The sequence below is a fragment of the Papilio xuthus genome, unplaced genomic scaffold (genome assembly GCF_000836235.2).
Source record: "Papilio xuthus unplaced genomic scaffold, Pxut_1.1 DF826945.1, whole genome shotgun sequence".
In the NCBI taxonomy this organism is placed as follows: domain Eukaryota; kingdom Metazoa; phylum Arthropoda; class Insecta; order Lepidoptera; family Papilionidae; genus Papilio; species Papilio xuthus.
Window position 1 is genome coordinate 5,858,307 of NW_013531704.1, and position 25,958 is coordinate 5,884,264.

General features: G+C 32.1%; 2 protein-coding genes across 5 annotated transcripts in view; both read right to left on the reverse strand.

The window, feature by feature from the left end:
- The window catches only part of Svil (Supervillin), a 133,623-nt gene extending 130,630 nt beyond the window's left edge, over positions 1 to 2,993 (reverse strand). For both annotated transcript variants that reach the window (XM_013316633.1, XM_013316631.1), the window contains exon 1: positions 2,747 to 2,993. The gene's annotated coding sequence lies outside the window, so the exon portion shown is untranslated. The remainder of the gene's footprint in view (positions 1 to 2,746) is intronic.
- Positions 2,994 to 3,570: 577 nt separating this feature from the next.
- The window catches only part of LOC106121131 (uncharacterized), a 77,431-nt gene continuing 55,043 nt past the window's right edge, over positions 3,571 to 25,958 (reverse strand). Inside the window, exons 1-3 of one of the 3 annotated variants that reach the window (XM_013316638.1) lie at positions 10,255 to 10,389; positions 5,296 to 9,652; positions 3,571 to 3,784 (exon numbers count right to left, since the gene is read on the reverse strand). In XM_013316638.1, the coding sequence (XP_013172092.1) occupies positions 3,774 to 3,784; positions 5,296 to 9,652; positions 10,255 to 10,317 (4,431 nt within the window). In that variant the 5' untranslated portion in view covers positions 10,318 to 10,389 and the 3' untranslated portion in view covers positions 3,571 to 3,773. Of the gene's footprint in view, positions 3,785 to 4,554; positions 5,109 to 5,295; positions 9,653 to 10,254; positions 10,390 to 25,958 lie in introns of those variants that run through there. The other 2 variants (XM_013316636.1, XM_013316637.1) reach the window with 2 other exon arrangements.

Here is a 25,958-nt window from a genome sequence, read left to right on the forward strand (position 1 = left end):
TATATAGGATAACAAACTAAATACTAAAAGATTAGAATACGAACGCAGAATGCACTGCAAAAAACAAACAGATTTATATATTTAAAGTACTTTATGTACTCATCTATTAAATAAATAGAAAGTTTTATAATTTATAAGCAAATTTCTTATAAATTATATAACTGCTACAAATAAGGTAATACGGTTTTATCTGTCTTTAAAACTAACAATATACTCTCTGCATTTTTATTAGGTCGTCTAGACATTGAGACAGGTGTCGACAAACTTTGGTTAGCAAAACGGGTCGTCAAACTATAGTTTGATGATCCCAAAATTTAAGTTTTGAACCCTACAACGTGAAGCGGTAAACCCTGTTTTATTTATAATACGCTATAATTTACTGAGACGTACATTTTAATCATATCAAAGTTTGTCATTGTCTTTCTTGTAGAAAATTCGCGTTAAAAGTATCTTCATAACAATAAAATAAGAAACATATTTTAATGATTAACTATGTTCAATGTCAATCCATGTACGTAATACTGACTAACAATTGAAACATGATTCTTAGAATATGACCAATGCAAGGTCTTCCCATCTTGTCTTTTTTTTTAACACAATGTAATTTATTAAGTACGTAATATTATAAGTTAAACTTAATTGTTAGTCTATATAGACTAGAGAACATATGTTCTACATCTGTGCTAAATTTCATCAACATCCGTTGAGTCGTTCCGGAGATACCTTTAAACATCCATCCATGTAAACTTTCTTTTTTAAAATATTAGTAAAATAAGTTACTACGTGCTACTTTATATAACGCTATTACGTTCCTCATAATTAGACTGACAAAAAAACAATGGTGTGTATAAAAACAATAGTTAAAATCTTTTGCATGAGTTAATCAAAAATATATGTAGATTTTAGATACACATAACATGATTATTAATAACTACTTAGCACATGAAAATGGAAACACTATTTATTACTTGGCTGTTCTAGATAGGTAGTTGTAAAATTTTACATCTTTAGTTGTTTTTACTTTTATTCAAAGGGATATTATGATTTTCATATTGCTTAAAATTGCTACAATACAAATTTGCTACTATTTGATGGTGATGAAATCATGAAAGTGTCATTAAACTATCACATCATTTCCAAATGTATCAACTTTACCACTTTCCTGCACCAAATAAAAAAAACTAGTAATAAATATAGCGGGATAGTGTAGATTCCCAACAGTGAAAGAATTTATCATCAGTTCAGTAGTTTACGAGCGTATTCATTGCAAACAAACAACCTAATCCTTCTCTTTTATTATATTACATTACATATTGATAAGTAAACAAATCTATAAAAAATAACTAACTTTTAAAATGTTTAAAACATAAAATATATTGGTGAAAAAAGGATGAACATGAAGAATTATGAATTTTATTGATAATAAACTCATAAATTGATATTAAATAACTTACTATTTGTAGAAATAAATTGTAAACAAGAAACAAATGCCCCCAGGAAGACAATGTTAAAAATAGAAACAAGGACCAAGACTCTTAATCAAATGGGAAGACAGAATGATCTTTTTCCTGTTCATAAAACTTTAGTTATATTGCATACATTTGTTTAAATTAAATTAAAAATAGATTGTAACTGCCAATTTTATTATACCAATCAAACTGTGAAATTTGCAGTAAGAAAAATTATTTTCTTTAGGATATTATAAAACAATTTTTTGTGGGATCAGATGTTTACTTACATTTGTTATCTATTCACATTAAAAAACTTTGTCTTTATTAACAAAAATATAATGAAGGAATAAAAATTATCAATACAAGATTATGGAATTATGATAACTATAGAAAGCATTAATTATTAATTTTAGAATTACCTTTTGATTTAACTTATGTGTAATTAATAAATGCTAAATAAACATCATTATTTTATATCATTAAATACTATAATGTTTTAATAACAAATCAAATAGTTAAAATGTCAACAAGATAAAAAAAAACAGGGACACTATCAAAGACAAGTTTTTTTTTTACTTCAATACTTCAACTTATTAACTCTAGGTATCACCATGTGTGCAGAATTAAAAAAGTAGCTTATGTGTTCTTTCAGATTATGTTCTACATATGTACCAAAATTCTATCATGATCCTTTAAGGTGTTACGGCATTACATCCATCCATCTAAACATTCACATTTATAATATTAGTAACATTGTAAAGTATTGCTTTTTTTACAAAATAAATATTATAAAAAAATATATGAAAACTAACCTAACCTAGTCTAGACAAGGGTAATGGTACCATCCAGGATTACAAGTTTGAAATGTGAAAAAGAATAGGATTTGTATGGTACACTGAGAGGACTAGTCAGGCAAAACTCTGACCCTGTGGTACGCTGACATAAGGTTCTAAATTACCTACACTTTACCAAAATATTATCGTAACCTAAAATATTATACATTTTAATTTTCAACCACTCAACTGGTTAATACCTTGAATTAACCTTGAAAATTTCGGTTAATAGATATACAAATAATAAATGTGATGGCAAAGACCCATTATACTAATTAGAAAATTAAATAAACGAGGTCAGTTAATCCAAACACCAGTTGTTGTTTGAATATAAAAACAAAACAATTACGAGACTTGACCCACGATAAATTGAGTGGCATAAAACAGATTTGAAGCTCCTAATAATGACACATCAATAAAAGTGTCCATAGTTTTAGATATTTATAAATTGGAAACCGTTACCTTTTTAAAAAAACCGCAGTAGAGGCAGGTCAACAGGAACAAAGTAGGTTGATGTTTTGATTACAGTTAAAATTTCACGCGAATTGTCACATATCAACAAGAGTATAATATTAACCACTAAAATGTAAAGGCTGCTATTTCTCTCAAATGTAATACAATCAACATTCAAAAGGAAAATAAAAATTTACTAGTTCGCAAATAAATTTCACAACACGTTACGCGATGCAATCACAATCATCTTTCGTTTTTTTGTAGCAAATAATTTGACAACTGTTGAAAAAGATGTTACCAGTTTTGGAAAACGCAGGAACACGACAATCCTGGCAGTCTCAACTCTAAAGTAAACATTAAATATAAAATAAATGTTAGAATCGTTACTCCTACTGTTAATATTACATCAGTTAATTTAATTAATGCATCCAAAAACAAAATCCCAAAGTCCGTTAAAGATTTTGCTATCTGGCAACATCAGAAGCGACTTTTCAAAACAAAAACAAGTATTGCCATCTGTTGTAGACTCCGTACACTTTTCAAAGCGTAAGAAACCAAATGATATATGATTATAACACTAACCTAATAGATGGCGTGTTCAAAATATTTTTTTACATCCAAAATAATTTTAAAATTTGACACTAACTATGAGTTTCTAAGACCCAAATTCCTGATTTAAGCATATCTCCATTTTGTCAAAGACAATAACCACTGTCTACGTTCATACATATGTTATAGCATCTTCTAAAGTAGGAACATACTTGATAGGTATATTCGTTACATCTATCAGAGGACGGAACGACAGAATATTATCAGTAAAATGAAACAACAAGTTAAACTGAAACATATTTATTTAAATAATAACGTTTCTTTTCATATAAATAACGTTCTTTTAAAATGTAATTGGAAGCCTCTACATAAACATGGTTTTAAAAGGGTATAACAGTACAATAGATTGATTAAGCTTCGTTTAAATAAATTTTATACGGTATAGAAACAATCTCGGAGAACTTGACCGTAGCTCGAAGATTCGGGATCAGTGCTCACCTAAAAATTTACAAAGTATAATATGCAGATAAAAAAAATCGTTTGTGTATCACATTACGGCAATTAGAAAGAGACAGTATGCTAATTTTGGACATGACAGTATACCTGTCATATATTTTTATATGACATTAGACATGTGCGACAGAAACAATGCTATACGAATCGAATATAGCAAATGTTATATTCCCAAATTTGATGTGCATTATTTATAGCCAAGTTACATTAATATTTACAGATTTCACACATATTAAAATTTAATTTTAAAACCTACATTTTAGAATGTTTCATTTTGATATTTTATTTTAATTTCGATAATTATTTTAATTCGTTGATAGTTAAGTCCTTATTTCGTTGTCTTAAATTTTACATGATTTAAACTGTGTCAATTAAAAATTAATTAATAAATACATGCAAAATACGTGCAAAACGTTATAAAAATGTTTGTCAAAACATTAGGTACATACTAAAAGCTTTGTTCAAAAAAATCATACAAATAAAAGGAAACAAATATATTTTTTAAACTATAGTTACTAAGACTAATGTTTGGGACAAGTACGAGTAAAGGTTTAAAATTTAAGAAAACATCACAGCTAAGCATTAAAACAAAACGCCAATAAAATCTAACACTTTTAAAATTAAATTATAATAATAATTAACAGGGTTTAAAATATTTTTATAAATTAAGAAAGACTTGGTTAATTTTTTTCCGAAATAATTATTTATATTTTTTTATTAACATCTTCGTCTGATGTTTTTTTTTTTTAAATTATACATAACACGGTAGAAAGTAAATTAAGTACAGATAGCTGTATTTAAATGCAAACAAACAAGGAAAGCGAAATATTTAACAAAAAAGGTTACGCACAAATCTTACATATAACGCTTTTAAAACAAAAATACAGTTGGTAAAGAAAATAATTATTACTAGGCAGATGCCACACGGGAAGTGCAGAGGCAATTTGTTGTTTCGTCGGCTCCAAAACTATTGCCTCGTAGTGCGTGTACCACCGTATCATAGCTGCCTTACTGCTATTCTACGCCTACTGCACTGCCCGTGTGAGATCTCTCTTAGGGTACTCGCGCATTTGCGCACATTCGCAATCCAACGAAAATTTCGTAGTGCACGCCGGACCTTATAGTAAAGTTTTGTGTGTAGATTAAATTAATAGCATAGCTATGACGGTTATCATTGCCAACAGCAAGCCCAGCAGCGTCAACCAGTCCATATCGGCCAGGTGTTGGGAGAGCAGCAGAGTGTAAGAGCAAGCTAACATCAACGTGCCTGAGTCGTGCCAGTTTCGCTTTGACTGCGGATTATTGCTTGCTAAAACAACAAAAACAATGCATACAATAAAATAAAACAAAAGGGTCAGTTAGCTCAGCATTCCAACAATCCTATATCCTACATAAATCAGCTGTAGCACAAATGGTGAAATGAAAATAAACAATGAAGGGGATGCAAAATGGTTAAAGTGACATCCAAACACCGTGCATGAGAACAGACCACGTACCTCTTTTTTCTCTGTCTGAACTACTACATTGGTTCTTAGCTCTCCATGGAACTACGTTAGATGGCAGTGCGTTAGATTGACTAGTATTGCCTTCATCTACTGAAAGCCTCCTTAGATGCTGATTCATCGTCTTTACAAGCTTGGGTGAATTTAAGTCACCCCGTTTTTTATTGGCAGTTTCGTTATTCAAGTCCGGGAATGTATTTGATGATTTATTATTGCCGTCAAACTTGAAGATTGTTGCAAGTTCCTCTGAGGAGTTATATTCAGTTGAGTCCGCACCATCCTTCTTTACATCTGGCAAGTCGTTTTCGTAAATTGAGAGGTTAACTGAATTTCTTTCAGGTATGTTTTGATCATTTTCGTCTCGTTTTACCTGATTAAGGCGACGACTGGCTTCTGAAATTCCTGAAATTCCACTTCTATTTTCCTCTTCGGGTTTGGTACATTTATTCATAAACAATTTATCGTTAACTTCGGATATACCAGCAATTAAATCTGAAATCCCGTCTTTCAGTTCTTTGAAGGCATTTATTTCATCCAATTCCTTCATTTTATCTGTTGGATTCAAAAATGGATTTAAAGATTTTTTCTGAAAAGGCGTAGGAGACTCGAACTTTGTATCACTTTCAATGTTGGTTGCGTCATTTTGTACTGAAAGCGGAATAACGTCTGGAGCGGGTTTTACGTCTTGTATCATCACTATGCTTTCATCCGCTTTCATTGGTTCAGCTATTTTATTCAAGTCAGAAAGCTTCAAGCTTTCATCACAAAAGTTAAACTCTTTTTCGAAACTGAACTTGAGTTGGTCTTCTACTTTATGTAATTGATTTGAAATTGTAAATAAACTATCTTCTGTCTTTTCAGCCTTTGATTTATTCATTTCACCATCTCCTTGTCCATTGTTTTGTTGTTGGGTAAAATCCTCAGTAACACTTGTCGTATGTTTCTCCTCGTTTTCCAATTTATCGTTACATTTGTTCGTTAGCTCATTCAAAAAACTCAAACGACTTTCAGAAATTCTATTCTGAACATCTGATGTTTTTTCACTATTATTTCGATTTTTATCTAATTCAGCTAAAGCTACACCTAATTTGTTACTTGTGTCCATAGCTTCTTGTGCTAGCATACTAAGAACTTGTTGAAATTCATCTTTCGATGACCTTTTTGAAGATTGTGGTGATATGTGCGACGGGGATGAGCTTTTGGACTTGTCACATGATGATGATTTAGCGAAACATTTGTCTTCACAGTGAATGAATGAGTCGTCTTTTGCAAAATGATGAGAGGTGGCGTGAGGGTTATTAACAAAGAGATTAACAGTATTGTTACGTTGTTTTACCTTATTACGAGGATAGTAATCTTGTTTCGGTTCCTTATTTTCATAAGTTTCACGTAGCCGTCTCATAACTTCACTATTACTATGAGTCTTTTGCAAAGCGGGCGCTTTGGTCATGTTAAGCGCTTCGTCAATTTCCTTTTGTATCATTGTGAAAATATTTGCTGAAAGTGATCTTATGGCACGTTTCTTTTTGATGCTTTCACTGGATTCTTTAGTATGGAGACCTTCATGATAACTATGGTTATTATTAATTTGTCCGGCGAGATCTTCGTTATTAAATAACGATGTATGCTTATTATCTTTCCTAAGGCTTCTGTAAGCTAGGTCATCAGATACAATATCAGGCGATCGTTTAGGAACGAAACGAGATCTACCCTTATTTTCTGGGGTAGCATGCAAATAATCACTCTGTGGAGCTGGTGACACCGGTCCAACGGGTATACCAAAAGGTGGTTGAGGGTCAAGCGTCTTGAGGCGATTGTTAGTCTGTTTAATATTTCTGTAAACAACATCATCATAAACAATATCTGGTTCGTTGCGTTCTGAATTTTTGTCATCGTCCGAAACGTAGGGAACATATACAGGCGATGCTAACATATAACTAATTTGAGCCTGTGACTCTTTAGTACTCGGTTTATCTTTTTTAGAAAATGAGTTCATTCTACGGAATGCCATATCGTCTTGTAACTTGTCTGGTAAAGTAGATCTTCTAGAAATGCGTCTCAAAGGTGTAGTTGGTTGACTTCTTAATTGGATTTCATTATCGTTTCCATTCCAATCATTAAATTGATCGTTAAATTTCGGTGTCATTAATTCGCGACGTTCGGCCCGATCTAATAAATCTTCATCGCCTAAACCTAAACTATTATAAATAGCTTCTAATTCATTCAAGGCGTCATCTAGGTTTGTAGATTTTCGCCGTTCAGAACTTTTCTCGTCATCTGAAGGTACTTGATAAGTGTTGGAAATGAACGTATCCGATTTATGTCGAGTATGTGTTTTACAAGTCGGTGAAGTTGTAGGCTTTGGAGGTTCCACCGTAACAGATCTTTTATATTCTGTCGTAGCCTTCCAAATTTTGGCACCGTCTGATGGATCTACTGATTTATTTTTATTTTTGATATCGGAATTCTCGATTCTGTAACTGTTCCTTCTAATTATTTTATTTTGATCTGTCACAGGTCTGTACAGCTGAGAATTACTAGAATATTCACTGTTACTTCTGGAATTCGCAAATGATGTTTGTTGTTGTCTTTGCTTTTCGGCATCATCTAATTTCTTCCAAAATTCTGACGCATTTCTAGGTCTTCTATATGTTATGTTAGTAGGAATATTACTGGAAGTTTGAGAATCGCTTAAATATTGATTCTCTACACCGTTTAGACCAGTTTTGACACTTATTGGTCTTCTTGACCTAGGACTTTGATCTGCATAATATAAATAATCGTGCCGTAACTGTAAAGGCTCCGGTTTTATTATATTAAGTTGCTCGACTTTCTTGCGCCACGGTGGAGAATTCATGTAAAGTCCGTAATGATTAGGCTCAGCAGAAACCGATGCCGGCCGTCGAGGTTGTTCACTTCTATAAGACATATTTTGTATATTTTCGTTGTCTTGCATAGCAATGTGATCTTCGGAATTTGAAAGAGGTCTGCGAAGACCGTTTAAACCATAACCGATTGACCGCTCTTGGCTTCTTCGCATAATTCTTTCAAAATCGTTATTAGGTACACCATGGGTTATTTGATTAGTTCCAACTCTATCAGCCACTATGGGATTATTTTCATAGTACATTGATAGAGGAGTTGTTACTTTTCTGTGCATATCTCGAGGCGGAGGCACTGGAGGCGCTCTCTCTTCTTTTTTTACATTTGTTACATTTCCCAAAGGAAATTTAACATACATAACGGATTCTGGATTTTCGTAATTAATAGAAGCAGCTCTTTCTCTGTTATTACTAAGTGAAAGCGAATCACGAGTATGGTTGACACTTGGATACTTTATGGAATAGTTAATATGTTCGTTGTTAACCTTAGCGTTAAAGTTTATGGATGATGGGTAACTTTGTGTAGAAGGAAATGATGATACCGATTCCGACTTTAAAGGTTGTCTACTGGGTTCATGTAGTACAGGTTCAGGTACGGATTTATTTGTTGGTTCTCTTTTACAAGTTCCATATCCACTGCTTTGACTTGTTGGTGTCCTTGTTAGCATTTCAATTTCAGCTTTTGAATAACCTTGTTGCAATAACTCAGCCTCTTTGTTTAATTGATTTTCTTCATCACGTGACAATCTCTTTATATACCTTTCATTTCTTGCACTTCTGGATTTTTTGTTGAGCGAGCTATCACGAGACCGCATTAGAGAATCCTCACTTCTAAACCGGATCATAGAAGAAGAATTAGAAGATTTTAAAGATTCCTCATCACTACTCGATTCCCCTTTCATACTGTTTCTTAATGCTTCAACTCGGGCTTTCAAACGACCCTTGCGTGTTTTTCTCGACGGTGTCTCGCTGCCAATCCTACTCGTCTTGTCGATGTGGTCATCCTTTAAGCTGAGAGACTCTTTTGATAATCTGGACATGTTCTGAGTTTTGGCTCTATAATTTATGAACCCAGCCGATGGATCAGATAATACTCCGTCGTCGGTCGCATCGTGTAAATTTGGCTTAGCCAAGCTTTGCGCCCTCCTCGTATCCCTGATCACAATATGATCGAAATTGTTAACTGGGGGCGCCCTTTTCTTTTTCTTCGCTTTCCTTTTAGGTGATCGTCCGCTAACATCATCGTCGCTTTGTGATGATGAGCCGCTTTCTTCCTCTTTTTTCTTTCTTCTAAAAAGTTTTCCTATAGACCATTTTTTATCCTTCTTAGTGCGTTCCGTATCTATTTCTGTCTGGATCGGCCTGTCCGGGCGTCTCTGGACGGATGTATAGTCATCGTGGTAGGCTCGGTACGACGGCGTCGACGCTCCGGTGATGTCTCGGTGGGGCACTGGCGGGGAGTTCACAGTCTGAAATGAGAGAAAAAAGATGTTATTTTCTTGGAATAATTTGATATACGTAAGTGGGTCATTCAGTGACGTTATAAAACTCGTGATTCTATAACATGGTTTAAAATATTCTTTAAAGTTTTGTTTTATTTTTTAGATAAGGAGGTAAATCAATTAATAAATAAAACACAGGTATATTTATTTTAAAATAGCTTTTCTAATAATATTACCACCTTGCTGTCTACAACATACTCAAGGACGGTTTTTTGGCTTCGTATCAAACATCTGTAGCTGTGGTTGTTATTTTCTTTGTTTATTTTGAGTTAGCAAATAAAGGAAATTATTTGGTGTTGACCTATACGCTGCGTAACGAGTTGATAAAGAGGTCGTCGGTTCAAAGCCATAGTATGTGGAAGATAATTTTATTACGATCTCTATATAATTAAATTAATTTTATATTAATAAAAATTTATTGCTACTTTAATATTAAATTCTATAGTTTTATTGTTTATTTTAATTTAAATATTAAATGTTAGTATTTTTTTTGTTTTTGGATTCTTAAAAAATTAAGCTGATGGAGCTACATTTGATCATAGATATTATGTGAAATAATAAAAACTCACTGGTAGAACCGACGAAAAATAACAATTAGCAACCTGTCCAGAAACTGCGAGCATTGCGACCATTATATGCCTCAAGTTTACAAATACCACACCTATATCATATTAAAAAAATGTTATTTCACGTTTTTAATTCACTTATACTAATATTTTTAACATAAAAATAATAACTAAAAATATCACAAACATAAAAATTATTATTTTAAAACTTATGTTTTAAGAAGCTAAAACTATCAAATAACTTTTCAAAATTCAATTTCACTATCACTTATACATTTCTAAACATTTTCATAATTAAAAGTTTAACTTTGAATCACGTTAGTTTTTTATTATTTTATAATTAAAGGCGTCAAACGCCAGCGCGCGTTCCATTCGCTCTCCGAACGACTACTTGTGATTATTTCAGACTGGACTATAGATACATGCCAACATACCTTCGCATATAAACGTTATATTTCTTCGCTACAGCTTCGCTTCGGCGCGATGCTCTACAAATCTATTTATTTATAGTCAAGATGTATTTATTTTTTATTAGAATGCAATTTTCGCTCGGTATCGCCTGGTATTCTGAGCATCTGTATAATTTATGGTAGTCGATGGGCTTCGTTCAGTAACATTAGCTAAAATAAGCACGTGATTTAGTAGCGTTGACACACAGGACGTATTAGTCATGTTAGAAAATTCCCTTCTAATAATTAATTGGTCTGTAAACAAATATTCGATGGAGAAACCAAAAGCTTTGTGACTAAATCATTGGAATAACTTCACATATTTGTCCGTTGTCTTGAACGAAAAAGAATCTGTTAATAATGTCAAAATAGTTCATGGATAATATTAAGGAGGTTCCTTCATAGTTCAAGTAATTCAATACAACAGAATACAAAAGCTCGACCTTCTAGCAGTATATCCAACGTCAAATTACTATCACCTATTTTACATTTCATATTAGCGCAGTACTATGATGACTACTATATTTATGTATTTGTAAAACGCAAAAAATTCTTAACCTCAATGTTTTTAGCATATAAAAAATATAATATATAAAATAATTAGATTTAGCAAAGAATTAAAATGCTATTTTCGATTATTTATAATAATAAATATTGTTTAAAACTGAGATAGCATCAATGTTTTTAAGCAAATGAATTTAAAAACCATGTTTGGTTTATTTCAAAATAATAGAGTTAGTAAAAGAAAACACATGACTAGTAACATTTTTTTTTCTAAATTACGTAGAATATGGTAAACTGGTGGATTTAGACATATAAAGTTCTGTTTAATCATATTTTTGATCATTACCAAGAGACGTACATATTTCTCGTCAAACAAGACCAAAAGCCAAGGTTTGTTTTCTTTAAAAATCTTTAAGGGCAATGTCTGATATTTTACGTCAAGGCTTTTTCTTTTCTTATAAGATCAAACTTATCCTAAACATTAAACATTCTATATTCATTGAAATTATTTTTAAATTTTTATTCTTATGAATTTATTTAAAATGTACACTTATATTTTATTTATAAATACATAGATAAATTATTTGACAATATCTAAATACGGTATCTACTTGAAGCGTTACAAATATCTATTTCATTCATTCTTTTATATCTTTGTAGAAAAAAATAGTCAGTGTGGACGCCGATTTATTGGACTGATTTATTTTTCTCGCAAGTGAACGTTCGACGTCTGTTTGGATTAACAGAGTATTAATGGAATATTTGGAACTAATTTAGATTTATAAGTTTCATTCATGTTTCAAACATCGTATCGTACGGCAAATTATAACATTCTGTAACCATTTTCAATAAGCTTTCAACGAATAGATACGACCATTAATAAACCATCCGGATTAAATATACTCCTGTGACATAAAGAATATGATTCAAAATTATCTCTACACGTTGAAATTGAAGAAACATACTAAAAATTCCCAGAGCATAGGGATCTGTTCAGACAGACCGAGGCGGAGAGTAGAGCAGATTTTTATCGCAAATCATTTGAACTTTATACGATCGAAACAAGGTTTAAAGTTGCACGTCTTTAACGTAAGACGTAAAAAGCAATATCGAACTTTATTTCTATCGTTTACGGTTCAATTTTATTTACGGTAAAAATCTGCTTTGCTCTCCGCCCTGGTCTATGTGAACGGACCCTTACCTCAGTCTGTAAAATATTGTAAAAACTAGTGTAAGTAAATAAAATCTATTTACAATACCTTATTAGAAAACAAATAGTCAACACAAACAAGTTACGTGGACTCAGCCTTGGCGGTCACAAAAATAGATAACAGTGATGAGTGCTGTGACACAATTCTTTTACTCTGCCCTCTAACCGTTGGTTTCTGAGACTAAAATCTCTGTATGCACCATATCGTCATCCCTCTCATTATCTTTGACAAAACAGAGATAACAATATGTTTCAAACGAGGGTCTTGATTTTAGAAACTTACTATAAAATATCACAAATTACACAGATAATCTTATACAACGTAAGTATTGTATAGGATATTTTATAAATTATTATAAACAGAGAGTGTTTGACAAATCTGGGATAGTGGATCTATTGAAAACATACATATGTACATGGTGTTTGAAAACCAACAGATAAATAGGACGACAGGGAATTAAATTCACGGATAGAGAAGTGACAGATTTGATTTAAAGAAAATTCCGTAATTACAGATTACTAGCTATCGCCGACTCCCACTATGTGCTCTTCCAGACTATGTTCATGCCAAATTTTAGCGAGATCTATTCAGACGTTCTGGACATACCTTCAAACAAATATCCATCTATCTAAACATTCGCATTTAGATGGATGGATATTAGTAAGAAGTAAGATTTAATTTTATTAAACTCAAAAGTCTCGATATAGATGCCGGCGTCTAAATGAATTCGACGTCTGACAGGCGTGACGCTGCGCCGGTGTGACATGTGACTAAGTATGGACATCCGTCGGTACACGCGTGTTATTAATTACTCTTCTATCCGTCCGTATACAACGGGGAGATTTTGTGGTATAAAAGAAACATACTTTATAATGTCAAGATTTATTTAATGTGAACTTGCTAGTTTTAATTTCCCTAATAGAATAGTACTTGTGGATTTTAGGATATTCGATAATGGTCGCAGATCGACACATTTTGGTAGACTTAGGTTTAACGTAACTGAAAGGTGGATGGGACATTGAGGTGAGATAAAATTGATTTTATTTTTGGAGGAAAAAAAACAGTAAAGGCATATACAAAAGATCAAACGCCGATCGTTGTTATTTAGTTTTTTAGTTCCTTTGTGTATGTCATTGGTTATAAATATCATATCGTAAATAATATTTCTTTGTAAGAAAAGAGAAAAGAATAAAAATATTCATAAGATATCACAAAAGGAATGTTTCAAAGAGGGATACGCAGGGAACTCGCTTAAAATATCACCAAGAGTATTAGTTACGTCTTTTGTTTGGGACGAAACATTAAAAAGCACGGCACAGTTCTATAAATTGAATTTATTAATTTACGCTTTGTTGTATGTTTTTTTGGACGGACGTTCGTAATGTACCGTAGTAACCTTGAGTTGTATGCCAAAGAGATTTTTTCATTATTCTTTAGACAATTTAAAAATATAGTACGTTGAAATTTGATTACGAAGTTTGCATATTTTTTCTCAATATCTTACTAATATTATAAATGCGAACGTTTGGTTGGATGGATGAATGTTTGTTTGAAGGTATGTCCAGAACGGCTGAACGGATCTCGCTGAAATGATATAGAACATAGCCTGCAACACATATGCTACTTATTAAGGTTTATTTTCCGAGTGAACGGAGTCACGGGCGACAGCTAGTATTTAAATAATTAATTACATTACTATACTACGTTGCTTTTATTCTTAAGTAAAGTAATAATGGATCGATTATTGGGATTCCCGTTAATCATTCGTATAGAAATGTCAACGCGAATTGCCAGCGGATCTGTAGAGAAGAGCGATGCATAGCTCGGACTTTTTATTTTAACAAAACTTGATAAATATTCCCCGCATTATAATTATATACAATCCAAAAGTTGACTGACCATCTGCTGACCAGGAGATAGGATTTAAAAACTTTGTTCCTTAAGCAAAACCATCTACCATGTTTTTTTTCCTAAATCTATTTTTGATTCGTGTATTTCTGAATCTTTAATCACAAATACGGTTGTCGGAGTAACATGTCTGGAACAGGCCGTTGGACGGTCTCCAAATCCTTTTATGTGCAGTTAATCTACATTTAGACGTTTAATAATGTATGGATTTAGTACGAAAACAGTTTATTTTGAATGTAACGTTATTAATTAAACATGACATCCTGCTTTTTTACGTACGGAGGGTCGGCACAGTATGTACTCCACCATACATCTATATCAGCTATATCTGAATTCAATCATTTCTTACGCATATCCACTTAATAGTCCCTCTGTAATATAGAGCTAACTTCGTAGTACTAACGCAAGGCGAGAATGAAATTTTCCTAATGGTATTTTCATATTGTTTGCTTTTTGGTCGTTTGCAGCGCCTTATTAATGTCAAATGGAATGTTTATATTTACTTACGACTATTGTTAAATTTAAAACTGGTAGTAAACTCTTAAAGGTCGGGTCGTGAATAATAAATTTTGTTGTGAAAAATCTTACTTCTTATTAATTGCCTAAATAATATGTGAAGTTTGGATGACTGGTGGTTACAAGTATCATAACGTAATGCAGGGAATTGCATAAAACTGTTTAATCCTTAATTCAATGGTGTCCAGTGTGACGAACAACTAATTAAAAAAAATATACTGAACTAGATTAGAGAAAATTACGTAAGTATGACTTTACTAAAAAAAAACAGTTTTTTTGTTATAAAAAATTTAGTCGAGTTAAGGATTAAAAAAACTTTGATTGACTTATTATTAGTAACCATCCTAACAAGGACATGAAATTCGATTTCAACTTCGACAGAAACTGAATAAACCTTTGTTCCAATCAAAGGCAATCGCCTATTTCCCTCAAAACAACCCTCATTGCGAGCTTTTATACAAGGGTTCACTGGATTTGATCGGAGTATCGAACAGTAATACAATGTCAAACGAAATTTATCCATTTCCTATACAATGATGTACCTATTATATAATAAATTCATCTACTTTAATTATAACAAAATATTATAAGTTTTTTTTACTTAATTCTATCTGTCGGCAGAGACTCCGTTCGCAATGTATGCCAAATTTCATCGAAATCCGTTCAGCCGTTTTGAAGATACCTTCAAACATTCATCCATCCATCCAAACATTAAGCGTCAATAGCCTAATGGTTAAGGGTACGGATTTCCGATCACGAGGTCGGGGGTTCGAATCCCGCCATTCGACTATTGTCGTAAACCATATCCTAGCACAAGCATAGAGCTTAGTTGGAATGGTACAAGAAATATTAGTAAATTTACACAAAAAATCTGCTAATCTTTTTTAAAAAAAGAAAAAAAAAACATTCGCATTTCAGTATGATGTTTTATATAAAAAATATTAGAAATAAAAAGCCAATACTTTAATGTGAATATAAATTATGTATATAAAGTTATACTGAAAAAAAACCTTATTCTACTTATATTGCTCGTACTAAGCTTTATTAATGTACGAGGTACGTTACTCAGAATGAAAAGTAGATAAAAGCCTTAACGTGTTACTGTTACCAACCGATCATGAATTACGTAAGTTTGTAATTTGCCTAGACAAATTATATCGCACGAATTCACTTAAAAAAATACACATAAATACTTCGACACTTCGTGATGTCGATTTACCAACTACCTAGGCTAATAACAAATGGGTGGAAACCACAATTGTTCGGTTACATAACCACGTCGTCTTTTATTTGCAATCTAATGACATAGAAGGGGGGCGTTAAATCTTAACGTAATTTAATTTAGGCGAAGTGACTAGCAAATTGGAATGGTGAGGTGACGGATCAGCGGGAAGAATATCGATTAAGGAAATCGAATGTAAAGCGAACTCGAATTAATTTTGTTACCTTGTTAACTTTTAACCATGTTACTTTCACACCCAGATTTTAATAGTTACTTGCACATTTCCTTAGTATAGATACAACATACGAAATTTACAGTAAGGGACTTCCATAGCGATCAATTAACTCCAAGTGTGGCACTTTGGCTTTCAAAGACGAAAGTCTCCATTATAACACATTGTTATCTCTGTTTTGTCTAAGATGAAAGAAAGGGATGAATGGACAAACAAACAGCCAATAAATACTCATGTGCCATATTCTTGTTTACATAGCGATACAAAATTCAATAACACCTTTCTGAAATGTTGAAGCAAATGGCGTTGAAATATGCATCAAATAATCTTGCCGACAGTTAAATATGAACACATCGCAATAACAGTAAGGGTGAGATAGGATAGGGAGGAATTTAAAATGCATTAACCTCCACACATACGTGTGGAATATTTATACCCTCCCAATTCGCAAAGGAAAAAGATAAGAACGTTTGCTTACCGCATTGTCTTGAGTAATGTAATTAAATTGAACGAAGGTTGTAAATCTTAGAATAATCTAATTTAGGGATGCTACCCCTATTATTAGGGTAGTAGAGGGAATTAGATTTTTTAATAAGTAATGGTTGATCAAATTATGCGGTTAAAGTCTTTATAAGCAAGTCTTATTTTGTATTTTTAAAAACAACAATGCATACAGTTATAATAAAGTTTACGAATTTTATAAATGTTCACTGATTACTTTCTGTTTTTTTTTTCATATTTTTGTTAATAAGCCTTCCAACAGTTCATTTGTATTCCTGGTACCATATTCACAAAGAAACCTTTAATTTCTGCTCCAGACAAAGCTAACATTTGCTTCTTTAATTTGCCCCTTTTTTTCTTTTATTTTTAAATAGCAAATGACTGTATATGATCCTATGTTTGCTTGTTTTATATTTTTTATAACTTTTAATTCTGCTGGGGTAATATACAAAGTATTAACAATTTTAATCAGTCTTAAAAAAATATACGTATTTTGTTTGTTTTATATGCAAAATAAATTACTAAAAAACAAAACAAATACTGTTTACACATAGTTCTGGTTACATTCAGCTATTTAAAATAGGTTGAGAGATTTAATACTATGCAAAATTTATTTGGCTTTATACTTGTAAAATTGGTAAAATACAAAGCGAAAACTTACCTATTATAGTAATATTCGGGAACGTAATCAAATATGTACAGGTTCCAAATTATAATGTTGTCAAATGAAAAAGGACATCGTGTCATACGAATCACTTAACATTCTAAGCAACCAACATGTTTAGCACTCGTGTCAATCATAACTAAGTAAACGCGTTCACTTTATATGGAAATAGAAATTCAATTGTATACATTATGTTAATAAGAAATCGAAGTGTTTTTGCCAAGAGTCACGAGAGAAAAATTGAATATATGTCTATCAATCTGAATTTAAACGCAGACAGCATTAAAATAAAATTAATCTCAAAAAACTACCACTACTATAATCTCAACCCTTGTCACTAATGTCAACAAAAATAGTTCACAATAAACCAAATTATTTTTAATTTTTTTTTCAGACGAGACATTATTTTGTAAACCTAAAGAGGCTAATCTTTGAAAGAACCTCTTTCATGAATGTGAAAATTAAAAAAAAGAAAACAGACATAAAGCTTTGCTTCTTGATTTTGAAACAAAAGAAAGGAATAATTTAACGCTAATACAAAAATACGTTCAGACGACAGGAAAAGGCAAGAATCTCTAATGTTACATACTCCTATAAAAATGGATTCTGCTATGAATATGGATCTATGGATATGAATGGATATAATCCTTCCGCGTTGCTCCAAATGCAATTAGTGTGGATAGACAGTTTTCATGCACGTTTGTTGTACAACAAAGGTTTTATATCTTTTTCGTTTAAAATCCCAGAGTTGATTAAGCGATGCCAGGAATTTACTCCATAATATTTTACGTAAGAATGTTTCTAATTAAAAGAGCCGAGTTTTTTTTAAGATTTTTTTTGATTTAAAATAAACTCAACTTTTAAAATTAATGCTAATAACAAATAAAGAATTACTTTCACGAATGAAATTCTATATCTTGACCAAATTACTTACTGATATGTCTTGACAGTAATTACTTTCCAGTCTCATACTTTACATACCTGTAATAAAAAAAAAATCATACATTAGTCAAGTCATTTTTAAGTATTTTTTACGCAAACATTACAAAATTTTTAACTCTTAAACTATTAACTTAATTTAGTAGAAAGTAATAAATAACGATTTAAACTAAAAAGATAAAAATCCATCGTAAGTATGTGCCGTGATAAAGTAGGGAAAAGTATTGCTAAAAAACCAATTCCATATTTTACATAAATGGCATACGCGGGGGCAATACTTTCATGTCTGGAAAGGGAGGTATTTTTCATCTGCATTGGAAACACGAGCGCAATATTCCTGTTTGATATATTGCAAATGAAATACACAAAGGTTTAATTCATCTGATTGTAATATATTCAAAACTGTCTTAAAATGATTATTAACTAAAAAAAAACATTTAAAGTAAAATCAAATATGTTTGATTTGCTTCAAATTCGATTTATACGAGCTATAATGATTGAATTTGTAATTATTAAATACAAAAAAAATATTATTTGATGTTTGTCTTTGTCTATTTTATATAAGGAATCGCTCACGTGTCCGACCGCGCGGATTTAAAAAAAACTTAATTAGTAACCTATTTGTTCTTCGAGACTATGTTCTACATCTATGCCAAATTTCAGCGAGATCTATGGAGTGGTTCTCAACATACCTTTTAATAAACATCAATCCATTCAAACATTAGCATTTATAATATTAGTAAGATTTTAATAAATGAGACATAACGTAAGAATACAAAAGTTTCTAGAATAATCTTGCAAAGTACAGTAAAATCTGTACCGATAAAAACCTATATTTGTTTCAGCTGAAAAAGGCCATACGGAAGCGTTCTGTTTCAGTAATAAAAAAAGGTTTTGTAATCATGCATTTGCATACAACCTATAAGCTGTATTACACAAACAGGTCGACTCGTTACAGCCGTTATGTAGATCTGAAACTCCCTTGGAATAGTACGTGGTGTTCTGACTACAAAAGTCAGGCGTTGTTAATATAGACACAAAATCGACACGTGCCTCTGAAGGTTAATTTTGTGCTCTATTTAAATAGAAAAATAGTATCATTGTTGAAAAAATATTTACTTTTTATTGATCGTTTTTTGTTTATTATTAACAATTGAAGTTTTCAACAAAAAAATCTATATTGTGGTAGTTTTTATAGCACATTGAAACGTGTTCCTTGAGATCTTTACAATGTTACTAATATTATAAATGCGAAAGTTTGTATTGGTGGATGTTTGTTACGAGGTATCTCCGGAACGGCTCAACGGATCTTGATGAAATTCGGCACAGACGTTCAACATAGGATAGAAGAACAGATATGCTAATTAAGTTTTTTATTGATTCCGCGGGGACGGAGTTAACGAGGACAAAATACATTAAAGTGACCGATGTAACCGGTAGAAGCAAGTTCATGCAATTATATTTTTTTCAATATAAACAGGGTCACTTGGCCCTGTTTCTAGACCAAGAACCTTGCAGAAGGTTTAATAGCGTCTCAGAATATAACTTCATAAGAAGTCTGTTGCACTTGGCCGTGCCCTCGTTGCTTACGACATTGCATTTATAATGACATGAAAACGTACTTTTATAACGTAATAAGAAAGTTCATGTATTTTGCATGTTTTCTCGGAAATATCACCAAATTGAGAATTAATAAACATTTTTTTTCCCATTAAATGCATTACCTTCGTTGTTAATTTCATATTATAAACGTAACAGACAACTTCTCTAGTAAACTCTTGAGAAGAAATCTATCAATCTTTATTACCTAGACCCATATTTATCCATCAAGCATTAACCGGCGTTTATATTTATGAAGGTTCTGAATAAAACCAACTCATATGTAGTGATTGATTGTCATCAGGTATACAAGTACAGAGATAGAGATAAATAATGAGTAATTGGATCAAGGCAATTAGAAATTGATCGTTAGTTTATTTAATACTACCGTTTTTCAGCGACTTGATAAATAGGAGGTTCTTAATTCGTATTTTGTTAACGAAAATCCTGTATTCCACAATTACTTTAAAAGTAATCCAACTTGTAAATGCAAAAGTTTAGACGGATAGATGAATGTTTGTCAGAATATAGTTCCAAAATGGCTCAACAGATCTCGATGAAATTTGGTATAGATGTAGAGCATTGTCTGGAAAAACATATAGTTTACTTATTATTTTTTTTTAATTCTCGGCGAACAGTCGCGGGCGACAGCTAGTTGAATATAAAATTTGAATTGCATGTAAAGTAATTTGTAGTTAAATACTTAAGATTCATCGATAAGTACTTAATTCTCATTTTTTTATCTATACTGGTACTTAATGTACACCGCATGATAAAACGTACAAATATCACTTTCTCTTATAAGTGTTCGCAACACAATATTTATGCATGGTAAGATAAATAAAAACATGTTTGTTAAAACAAAGCACTTTCGCTACGGCGATAGCGCGTCGATGACTACGACACATAGACGTAGATTCATTCATGCACGAACATCTCTTTATTGTGGGAACGTGTTATAATTGCATTGTTTTACGTTATATCACCTGATAGTAAATTATTTTTAGAAATGCAAGCTCATAAAATACTAACCATTTCTACTAATACCAAATAGTGCAAGACATTAATCTCATTAAACTAAAAGCTTGTAAACCTTTTTTTCTAATTCTACACTTACTAATACGGTTAATGTATTCCTTTCACAGGATATATGTAATGTGGAGATCAAAGTTAACGTATTCTATCGAAGATTTAAGAGCCATTTCATAAGCCGATTATTTTTTTCTCGCTAAGTGCATTATTTTATTGAAAACTAGATGTCGCACGCGATACTGTCCCCGTGGAATTAAAAAAAACTTAATATGCCTATGAGCTCTTCTAGGCTATGTTCTACATCTGTGTCCAAATTTCAGATCTATTCAGCCGTTCTGGAGATACCTTCAAATAAACATCCATCCATCCAAACATTCGTCTATAAATATTATATTTTCTATTGTATGATACAAGTTGTGATTTTCAAAAAGGAATTTTTCCATACTATCATCGCTCTAATTTGCTTTTAAAAAAGCGACAAAATTATGTTTTAAACGAATGTTTCGTTAGTAGAAACTATGAACTGTGTCTAGTACGAATATTTGCGATATGCATCATAGTATCGTCATCGACAAATTTGTATTAAAATTTTTGCAGCGCGAAGTAGCCAGTGTAAATTACAGCAAAAATCTCATACTAATATCATACCTAGTATTCTTACTTAATCTTTAGATGTATGGTTGTGTGTTTGAAGGTCTAGAACGGCTGTATGGATCTTGATGAAATTTGGCATAGTTGTAGAACATAATCTAGAAGAACACATAAGCTACTATAATTAACTTTATTTTAATTCCGCGTGGACGGAGTCTCTGGCGACAGCTATTTGACATAATTGACGATCATGATACGAAGGTTCTTGTCGCAAATATTCGTGGTAGGCTGTACATGTATGAATCTCGTCAAAAGCGTGAGGTGGAGGGTCTAATGAGGTATTGTCTCAGTATCACAATGGCACGAAGGTTTCGCGTTCCGACTCTACTGTCTTTTATATTATCAATTGTTTTTCACATTCCATATTATTATTTCACAAGCGTTTTAAATACTAAGACATGCTAGCATAGTACACTGATTTAACACTAAAGATTTCCTTAACACTGTTTAGTAGGGGAGTTATTGGCTACGGAAGGCTGAGTTCCGCGTACTGAAGAAGGCATTGGGAAAGTTTATAACCAGCTATGGGCAGACAAAGACGGTGATGATGACCATATTAATTAAAAATTGTAATATTTACTGTTAGGAAGAAAGTCCGACAATGTGCCGGTATATCGATGCAGCACTAGCTTTATTTATCAACGCTTATATCACTAATCGATCTGACACTTGACTTGGTAACGAAAGCACGCCATGCGTGTTAAATGATTCTAACTAAACTAAAAGTACCTATAAGCTATTTGTTTAAATAGTCTGTCGCATTTTTAACGTTACATACATATTTGGAGTGAAATTGGATTACATATATTATATTTTAAAATCTTCTTAATTCTTAAATGGTTTATACTTATTCGAGTGTACCGCACACAGTGACCGAGTATGCTCGGGGCGCTTAACCTATTCCACTAATGAACTCAAGCGTTTCGTTTCGTTCTTTAATACCATTTATTAAATAAATAATTAAACAACTGTGTTTATATGACGTTTAGTAAAAGTTTGAAAATACTTATCCGTTTTATCTATTCTCCCCTTTCCAAATTTGATTAGTATATAATTGCAAACGTAATTTTACAGTGGCTATGGAGGCCTAATTTAGCCCTTTTTCCCTTCCTACCCTTTTTCTTATAAGGAAAGGATGGGAAGTGGAAGTGGACTTTCCGGATGAGAGGATGCATGGAAAGGGAAGATATAATGTCTTTCTGTGCATCCTCTCCTGCGTCGATTAAAGGTAGGCAACCCATTTGCAATTGCGTATGTCTATGGGCAGCGGTCACTTCGCTATTTCAGCGATTTCAGGTGGCCGCTGGCTAGCTTGCCACTTTATGATATAAAAAAAAACATTTTCAGGGAAGTCTGGTTAGTCTAAAAAAAATAGGTTGAATTATACTGGCACATAAAAACGTGTTGTCAATTACTAAACAAGTCACAAATTATTGTTGTAAATCCCAAATGTATTTACAAGTTTATTACTGTCGTTCGTATGAGGTAGGGACTCGGGTCCCTACTGCTAGTTTCACACGAGGGCAATGAAGCAGAGTATTGACAGTGCAGTATTGCAGCCGATCGTACAAGTACTGTCAAAAAGTACTATAAGTGTTGTGCTTTCAAACATTAGTGCTACTCTGAACTAGATTTTTAAACTATCGTGATTATTAATAACATAAAGTTGGGAGGAAACCAAATATTTCATTTGATTGGGATTTTTGTCATTTCTAAAGCTCTGTATTTTATTGTTTTGCCTCGCTACCCACGTGTGAACATAGTATAAGCGTGTGTACAGTACGAAAGGTGACGAATGACTACGTTCCATATAAAAATGATTGTAAGTGAAACGAGCGACGTGTTATTACAGTAAAGATATGACCGCATTCGATGTAATGCGGCGCTAAGGAATTACTATGAATAATTCAAAATTTAATTTAGAAAGTGCTTTTTACTTCGCTCCATTCAATTGTAATACGATTCTTTTTTTATAATTTGTACGTTGTACTTATGCTAGGAAAATATCTTATTTAAAAGATTAGATTCATGGCAAACTACTTTAGACTGTTTCAAAACTTATTTAAAATATTGTTTCAATTACGTTCAAACAGAAATTTTAGAAAAACAATCAAATACAATGTTGAAATTAAATGTTTGTAATCTCTATTACGTTAATTTTATTTAATTTCAATTTATTTGTTTAAATTATCTAATAACATAACGTTAGGAGTTCACTGAAATTGAAGGGGAAAAAACAAAGTGTAAGCTAAAAGCGTCAGTTACAGCACAAAAGCTTTTGTCCGAAACATCGAGAGGAGGTTAACGCACCGACAAACAACTTCCACGTAATTGAATTTAGAAATATACACCCGTACTTATACCTGAAGAAATAAGAAAAACAATAGCATTAAGATAAAGAACTAAAAGTAGTTCCTTATAGAAATACATTTTAATTTAAACATATGTTGACCCCTATAACTCACTCTAATATTAGACATTATCAATTATCATGATTATTGAAGTACTACCCGTCGCCCGCGACTCTATCCGCGCGAAATGAATAAAACGTATAATATGTTTTGTGGAGATACCATCAAACAAACATCCACCAATCTAAACACTCGCATTTATAATGTTATTAAGACATGCATAGGTTTCCGAAATGCGATCTTGACAAATAAATAGTATACCGCATGCAATTTTGGTGATATATGATATATAGCATAAACTTACTCGTTTATAACACAGTTTAACTAAACAATATCTTAATCATTTTTTTGGAGTGTATTACTCCAAAAATACTTTCAAGTAATGTCATTTTGAAGGTCGAAATACAAAGAAAATATCCCGTACATTCCTAGGTTATAAAATATGCGGTATTGTATTATTTTACACCTGAGCTCAATAACATTTATTTATAGCCAATGCGGGCGTTTTTTTAATAATGCAATTTCTTTTATTTCTAACGCTTATATTTCAAAGAATTGTTAAACTAAACGTAGATCATATAGGAAGCTTCACAGTAGATGGTTGTGAACTTGTTCAATATGAGTTTTGCATACCAAATTACTTTAAATGAACTTATTTTCATTCCGTCTCAGTATAACTTCTATGTAATTTCTAAGAGATGACTATTTTACTAATACTATAAATGCGAATGTTTAGATTGATGGTTGGATGTTTGTTAAAAGGTATTTCCAGAACGGCTAAACGAATCTCGCTGTAATTTAGCACAGTTGTAGAACATAGTCTGGAAGAACACATTGAATACTTTTAAGTTAAGTTTTTTTAACTCCGCGCGGACGGAGCTACAGCCGCGACAGCTAGTTTGGTACTCTGTGCCTTACAACGCCTTAATTCTTCTTAAAGCCAACTGTAGTAAACATGGTTATTTTAGGAACACTTTAATGAAGAGTTTTATAACAAAGTAATATTTGGTAAACATTCGTTATTGTACCGCTAAGCTATTAGTTATTTTTACTCACTCACGTTCAACGTTGGTACGTCTTTGTTTGGTCTAACACTTCCGTAGGGGAGTGAAAGACGGATAGAAATTAACTTAATATTTTGTAGGCACATTACGCAGAAAATTGCCGTCGACTGATACTTCGTCCGCGCAATATTAAAAAAAGAACTTAGTAGTTAAAAAAATAGAAATTTATATGACTTAAATTTTAGCAAGATCTAGTAAGCGCCGTTCATCCAAACATTCACACATTCGCATTTATAATATTGGTAAAATTGAGTCATTTTCAGCTATTATTACACAACGTTTTGTATATTTGTAATTTAAATTTTCTCTAAAATTCATAGCACGTTCACCAATCACGTGACATCAAAATGTGCAAGAAAAAAAGAATTATGAATAGTGTGCACTTTTTCAAGAAATAAACGAAAACTGTACAATGACAAAGCTAAAGGGAGAGAAAAAAACATCCTATATTTCGTTTCCCTTTTAGACGAAATACAAAAGTATACATAACTCTATTATCTTATACTTTCTTAACTTCTATTTCTGTAAATATATACATTTAAATGATTAAAATGAAACGAGCAAGTGTTCTGCCAGATTTCCACCGACGAGAATATTGCAATTAATTTCAATGTAGGCGTTAAATACTACAGTAATTTATACGCAAGCTCGACGATTGTAGCTTGTAAATTGATGATATTACAACATTTTGTAACATAATTTATCTGTGATATACAGCAGGTATGTTTAATTACTATAGCAATACTCCAACGACTAGACTTATACTACGGAGAACGCAGACACAAAAACAACTATGAATATCCA